Source organism: Nestor notabilis, unplaced genomic scaffold (genome assembly GCF_000696875.1).
Source record: "Nestor notabilis isolate BGI_N333 unplaced genomic scaffold, ASM69687v1 scaffold17634, whole genome shotgun sequence".
Classification (NCBI taxonomy): Eukaryota; Metazoa; Chordata; class Aves; order Psittaciformes; family Psittacidae; genus Nestor; species Nestor notabilis.
Genome location: NW_009924474.1, coordinates 356 through 7,545, shown reverse-complemented (window position 1 = coordinate 7,545; position 7,190 = coordinate 356). Strand labels below are relative to the sequence as shown.

Sequence of the window (7,190 nt, the reverse complement as noted above, 5' to 3'; positions counted from 1 at the left end):
ACCTGCACTCCTCTCCCTCCAGCAGCTTCCTGTAGGTCGCAATCTCCACATCCAGAGCCAGCTTGACATTCATGAGCTCCTGGTAATCCCGGAGCTGCCGGGCCAGGTCTGCCTTGGCCTTCTGCAGGGCTGACTCCAGGTCAGTCATCTTGGCCCTGGCATCCTTGAGGGCCACCTCCCCGCGTTGCTCAGCATCCGCGATGGAGCTCTGCAGAGTCTCACACTGCAGGGAGAGACGTGGATGTGAGAGAGGGGCAGGGACATGGATGTGAGGATGAGAGGGGCAGGACATGGGTGTGAGGACATGAGGGGCAGGACATGGGTGTGAGAATGAGAGGGATAGGGACATGGATGTGAGGATGAGAGGGGCAGGACATGGGTGTGAGAATGAGAGGGGCAGGACATGGGTGTGAGGATGAGAGGGGCAGGGGAACTGGTTGGAGATGAAGCCCCAGCTCCCTTGTACTCAGCTGGGCACAAGCTCAGCAGGTCCCTCCCTGCTCGTGATGACTGTTTCAGACTGTTTGCTTTCAGGGCAGCTCTGCAGGGCAGGACCAGGAGCTCACACCCACTCAACCAACTGCAACCCTGACCTGTTTCTTCACGCTCTCGATCTCGGAGCGAATCCTCTGGATGACACGGTTGAGCTCAGAGATCTCGGCCTTGGAGTCCTTCAGGCTGTCCCCGTGTTTGCCTGCGGTGACTTGAAGCTCTTCGTACTGGTGGGACATTGAGAAGAGCACATGAGGACCCCAATGAGGATGCCCATGTGAGACAAGGAGTGAATAGCACACTGGCTCCAGGCTGGCCAGAGCAGCACCAACAAAGCCCCATGGTCTGAGCGACCACCAGTAACTCTTCCACCTCCTTGGACATGGGGGATCACAAGCAACGTGTGGCACGCTCACCTTGCTCTGGTACCAGGATTCAGCCTCCATTCGGCTCCTGTTGGCAATCTCCTCATACTGTGCTTTGACCTCTGCAATGATGCTGTCCAGGTCCAGGTTTCGGTTGTTGTCCATGGTGAGAACCACAGAGGTGTCAGAAACAGTCTTCTGCATCTCAGACAGCTCCTGCAGTTCACACCAGACGTGGCTTTAGCCCACCATCAATTCCTTATGGTGTCACAACCTTGCTCTACCCCAGCACCCCCCTCCAGAGCATCTGCACCACGTACCACTTCATAAAGGTACTTCAAGAAGTTGATCTCATCTGCCAGAGAATCTAACTTTGCCTGAAGTTCCACCTTGGTCATGTAGACTGTGTCCACATCCTGCAGCAGAGATGGGAAGTGAAAACCTGCCCGATGCACACCCAGTGTGTGCTTCACTGGGAGCCCTTTGGTGCTCCTTTCCCTGTGGCACACACAGCTCATGGTCCTGGTTCGTGTCTGATGGAAGGAAGAAATCTCCTGGCCTGGGCTGTGTCTGGGTGTGCAGAGCTAAGGGACTTTACCTTTTTGAGGAGCACAAAGTCGTTCTCAGCCGCTGTCCTTTTGTTTATTTCCTCCTCGTACCTGTTGGTTGGAAGGAGGGAGATGGGATCTTGGGTGCTTCAGCCCTGCCCATTGCTGGCACCCAGATGCTCTTGGCCTCAGACTAATGAACACAGCAGAAATAGAAGTGCCAGGAGCAGATTTAGGGCCTTCACCTTCCTCCCAGCTTCTGCCACCTCCAACGCCTGCTAAGAGGAGCCCTATCCCTGCCCAAACCAAGTCCTGGTGGCCGTGACCACACTAGCTCCTTCCACAAGATCCAAGGACCTTCAGGTCCTCAACATGGGCCGTTCCTGACTGCTCACTGGGGCAGGTAATTGCTGCAGGGTGTTGAGTGGTGGAGGTGCTCCAAACCAAAGCCAACATTCAACCTGCAACCTCAATAGAGCAAAGGATTGATCCTGGTGGGCCCCAGACCTGCTTCCCCACCCTGATGTATAACCCCTTTGGTAGGAGCACCTCTTCAGGCTTTGTTCTCACTTTTCCAACTGGACAAATACATACATAAGAGCAGGAAAATCATCTTTGTCTTTCTTTGAACCCCACAACATCCTTCCAAGGAAAGCTCTGAGCTTCAAACCATGAGGATATTATGGGAAGGAATCCCTGAGGAAATCCAGGAGGAAATTACAGTCGGATTTAGCAACCAATCTCATTAATTCATTAAATCATAATGCTGTGGATTCTGGAGTGAGGAGGACAAAGAGCAGAGGATGGTGCTCGAGTGAGAAGCATAACCCCAACAACAATAGACATTGAGAAATACCTGGAGAAACCTCCACCCATGGTCAGAACTGGGTTGGTGAAGACTCCCCCAGACATTTGATGTTGTCTAGTCATTGAAACCAGTGAGATGTTGCCAATTCTCATGAATTCTGACTGTTTCAAGCCAGGTTTTATCTCTATCTCATCCCCACCAGACAGACCAACCGTGACCCCTGGGAACGTACTTGGTCTTGTAGTCTTCCACCATGTCCTGGAAGCTCTTCAGCTCTGACTCCAGCTGGCTCTTCTCGCTGGACAGGGTGTCCAGCTGCCTCCTCAGCCCATTGATGTAGGTCTCAAAGTAGGGGTCGAGGTTCCTGCTCCCTGTCCCAGGGCTGCCCTGCTCCTGCAGGAGCTTCCACTTGGTGTCCAGGACCCGGTTCTGCTGCTCGAGGAACCGGACCTAAATGATTGCAGGATGGAAAAAAGGTCAGACTGTTCCCAAAAGCATCTTTTATTACCTTTTTTTCCCATGTTTTCCATATTTTCTTCCCATTTAATGAGTTTAATCTGGTGGGAAGTGTCCCTGCCCGTGGCCATGAACTAAATGATCTTAAGGTCTTTCCCAACCCAAACCATTCTGTGATTCTATATCCTCTAAGCTCCAGGGTCTCCCCCAAAGGTAGGACTACACCTGCAGCACATGGTTGAAGGTGGGTCACCTTCCCTCCCCAAAAACCATTCTGTGATTCTATATCCTCTAAGCTTCAGGGTCTCCCCCAAAGGTAGGACCACACCTGCAGCACATGGTTGAAGGTGGGTCTCCTTCCCTCCCCAGTCTCACGGTGTCTAAACATGAACTTCATCATTATGGCATCTTCTTAAAAACAGGTCAAAACATCCAAAGTTCTTCAGCCCACAATGGACAGAGTCCATCAGCAGAGACTCCTCTGAGGATGCTCTGCATTGTCCCAATGCTTAGCACCAGGTCTTAAGAACCAAGGGTCCTATTCCTGGAGTTCTCCATGTCTTGGGAAAGCCACTTTTCCAGCCACCAGCTCTGCCTGCAGGGGCCTTTGAGGTGGTTGGGGCAAGGCCTGGCTGTTCCTGGTGTGGTTGGATGGGCAAATCCCCGTGGTGGGCCCCCAGCTCTCACCTTGTCAATGAAGGAAGCGAATTTGTTGTTGAGCTGCTTGATCTCCTCACGCTCCTGAGTCCGCACCTTCTGGATCTCGGGGTCAATCTCGAGGTTGAGTGGGGCCAGCAGGCTCTGGTTGATGGTCACCTCCCTGATGCCACCCGGTGGGCAGGCGGGGAAGCCTTGTCCCCCCATCCCACTGTCAAACCCTCCACCAAAGCCACCAAAACCACCACCGAAGCCTCCACCGAAGCCTCCACTGAAGCCTCCTCCAGACCCACCACCAAATGCTGCCCCAGCCCCATAGCCATAGCCAAAGCCTCCTTGGCCACCAGCTCCAAACCCTCTGCAGACACCACCAAACCCTCCTGCAGAGGCGTTTCTATTGCCCCCTAAGGCAAAGAGGCTCCTGCTGCTGAAGCCACCAGTGTTGCCGGACCCCCGGCATCCTCCTCGGGATGCAGAGCTGAACGTGACCTTGTTCCTGCCTCCGAAGCAAACAGAGTTGGAGCTGAACCCTTTTCCTAGGCCACAGGACTGACGAGACATGGTGAGGGGTCCCCAAGGGCCAATCCGTGAGGAGACAAGAGCTGAGCGGAGCTGTGCACAGGAGGCGAGTCCTGCGGGTTCAGCGTCCGATCCCCCCTTTTTATGTGCTGAAGGAGTTGGCCATGTGTCAGGGGAGTGGGGATGTGTCCTTGGGCTCTAATTCCAGCCATTGTTCTAGGGCTTGGAAGAGTTCCCTCCTCCCTTTGCCACCACCGTGACCTGCCTCAACACACTCCCTCGAGAGCTAAGAAAAACAACACTCTTGTTGGTGTTGGATTCCAACAGAGAAGCTGTCAACTCGTCACAGACCTTCCTGAGCCTCTTGAGGCAGTGACAAAGCACCACAAACACCTTGACACGTCACAGCCTGGAGGAGACCCTTGTTCCAGCAGGTCCTTTGTGCAGAGCCGATGGCAGGGGCTTGGTTCACCCAATCCCGACCCAAAAGGTGGTTTCCCAATTGCACCCACAGAGGCACCCGGATTCTATGTGCTGCTCAGAGGAGCTTTGACTCAGGTTGGGGCACAACCAGGGAGCACTGGCCCTTGGCTGGGCTCTAAAATCAGGTTTGTGCCCATAAAAATGACTTAGAAACACTTCTAAGAAGGTTTTAAAGTCACTTCAGAGCCCTTTGAGCCTGGAGGGACCTGCAAGGACCCTTCACCACAGGGTCCAGAGGCCACCACCAGCCTGAGGAGCTCAGGTGCATGTCCCTGAGGGCAGGTCCCGGTGCTTGGAAGCATTCCTGGCATTGCCAGGATCATTCCTGAAGGGTGTCCAGCCACAAGCCCCCTCCCAGCACATGGCATTGGAGGAGCTTGGAAAGAACACACAGCTCCATTGCTCAACTCTCTGTTAGTGATGGAGGTGTATGGAGGAACCTCCCAGCCCAGCATCCCCCTTATCCCACCCTTGAAACGGGCTCCAGGGCCATAAACCTCCCCCCAAACCACAAGCTGAGGCTGTGACCATCAACCAGCACCGTAGTTATCCCTATTGGAGATGCTCCAGGGACAGGTTGGAGGAACCAGCCCCATTCCATGTGGCTTTGTCTTCTGCAGACATACAAATACGTGCCTGGTGCATCTCTTCTCCTCCTGAACCTCACGGGACATCCCTTAAGCTGCAGCATTCCCAGCCCATTGCAGGAAACGGGAATCGCATGCTCCCCTTGGGCAGGAAGTGCCCTGCACACCCTGATCCCGCCTGGAAACGCGTCTCCCACTCAGGGGCTCTGGGATTCCCGGTTTCCTGGCTCATGGTGGAGATGTGGAAGTGGCTGGATCCCATCTAGGCTCGGAGGCGGCGGCTGCATCTCCCCGGCCTTACGCAACTGGCTGGAGAACCGACGGAACCTGTTGGAGCAGAGTGCGGAGCTCCAGGAGTTCCCACCGGCTCCTGGCACCTATCCCGGCTCGCTGGATCAGCTGTGGGGCTGGCAAAGGTTTCTGCTGCACCCAGTGGGGTTCTGCTGCACCCAGTGGGACCCTGCCCCACTGGGTGCAATGGGAAAACCTCGCAGGGACACAGGGACTCCTTCCCAAACCTTGTCCCACATCCCAGGGACGAACATCTCAAATGCTCCAGCACTCGCTGGGGGGTGTTGGTGCACCAGGGGAAAAGCACCAGTGAGAGGGATAATCCCTGGGGACCCAATGTTTGCCACCATCACCCACCCAGCACTGGCCACCATAATCCATGCACCATCATCCACCCAACGTTGGCCACCATCACCCATCAGCACTGGAGTGCCATGGCCATGGCCATGGCAAAGCCTTGGGATGAGCATCCCAGGGTGGGCTGCACACCATGGAGACAATCTTCCTCCCAGAGCCATGGGATGGGGAGTGGAGACAGAGCCCAGGGGATGACCTGGCCCCACTTCACTGCCAGCACCTTCTCTCCTGCCTCCCCCATGAGGAAAGGTCGAGTCCCAGCAGCTCCTCTGCCCTGACATAGATCAGATGTTTCCCAACGTCCTCCTCTTGAAGAGCAGCTCGTGGCTCAGGAATCCAGATACAATCTCCCATTGGGTTGCTCCCAGGTTTCAGGCTCCATCACTGAGGACATGGACACCCTGAGCAGGCGCAGGAGCTCCACACACACATCCCAGGGGGAATCTCCTCTCTCTACGGACCGCAGAGGAACCCCTGAACACACGCCACAGAGCTCCTCCAGGCCAGGCGGGAATGAGGTGCTGGAAAGACAAAAGAGGATCTTCCCATGGAAAGATATAAATAACCAACTTCTGCTTGTCCTGACCCTGCCCAGAGGTGGGACCTCATCCCAGCAGCGCCCTAATGAGCTTCCCTGGAGCTCGGCAGAGCTGCAGCCCTGGGACAGGGACCCAACGGGCTCCATCCTGGTGGCACCGGGGTCACCCTCCTCTGCTTGAGGGCCTCCAGTGCCCCATGGCAGGAGATTCCCCATCCCTGGAAATATTCAAGGCCAGGTTGGATGAGGCTTGGAGCAACCTGCTCTAGTGGAAGGTGTCCCTGCCCATGGCAGGGGGTTGGAGCTGGATGAGCTTTAAGCTCCCTTCAACACAAACCATTCCATGCTTCCATGGGCCATGATAGGATGTGACCATCTCCTTCACTGGGCACCATGCCCAGGGACTGGGATTTATCCTACTGGGGGCTGATGGTGGTTCAGCACCTCTCACTGGGGTCACAGGGAAGCAGCCCCCTTGCCTGCAGCTCCAGTTTGTACTGGGATTATTCCAGAGCCAGGGAAGCTTCTAGAAGCCGCCAATGGGCACCATGGGCTCATTGGTCCTTCTGCTTCTCCCACAGGCAAAGAGAGGGAAGAAGGAGAGGAATGAGTCTGAGAGCTCTTGGATGGGACAAAGAAGGGTGAGAAGAGGGAATGTGGCTCCCGAATGTCCATAGCCCCCGGTATTCCCTGTGCCCATGGGAGAGGGAACCACTGGGACAGGGTGGGACCATGCCCAAGCACAGAACCCAGCACAGCCAGAGCGGGAGCAGCCAGAGGCAACGCACTGGGAATTCCTGGGCAGGGAATTGCAGGGCTGGGAACCAGGGAGCAAAGGAACGAGGTGGATCCCGGCAGGTATGTGGTGATCCAATACAATCCTCAGAACAGTTACGATGGAAAAAGCAGGGTTCAAGCCAGGTTTACAAATGGAGAAAAATGATACCGGGATCAGGGTGACATGGGACATCCAGCACTTGGGACCATGGTGTGACATGGGACACCCAGCCCTGTGCAGCATGGGCACCTCCACGGGTGTCCATCCCAATGTCCATCTCACTTTGTGAGCACAAGCACAGACTGGGGGAC

At 55.4% G+C, this 7,190-nt stretch overlaps 1 protein-coding gene across 1 annotated transcript in view; it reads right to left on the bottom strand.

Moving 5' to 3' along the window:
• Positions 1-3,887, bottom strand: part of LOC104404238 (keratin, type II cytoskeletal 4-like) — a 7,037-nt gene extending 3,150 nt beyond the window's left edge. Inside the window, exons 1-7 of the mRNA XM_010012623.1 lie at positions 3,357-3,887; positions 2,446-2,663; positions 1,456-1,516; positions 1,178-1,273; positions 909-1,073; positions 594-719; positions 3-217 (exon numbers count right to left, since the gene is read on the bottom strand). Of these exons, the coding sequence (XP_010010925.1) occupies positions 3-217; positions 594-719; positions 909-1,073; positions 1,178-1,273; positions 1,456-1,516; positions 2,446-2,663; positions 3,357-3,887 (1,412 nt within the window). The remainder of the gene's footprint in view (positions 1-2; positions 218-593; positions 720-908; positions 1,074-1,177; positions 1,274-1,455; positions 1,517-2,445; positions 2,664-3,356) is intronic.
• Between the last annotated feature and the right edge of the window lie 3,303 nt (positions 3,888-7,190).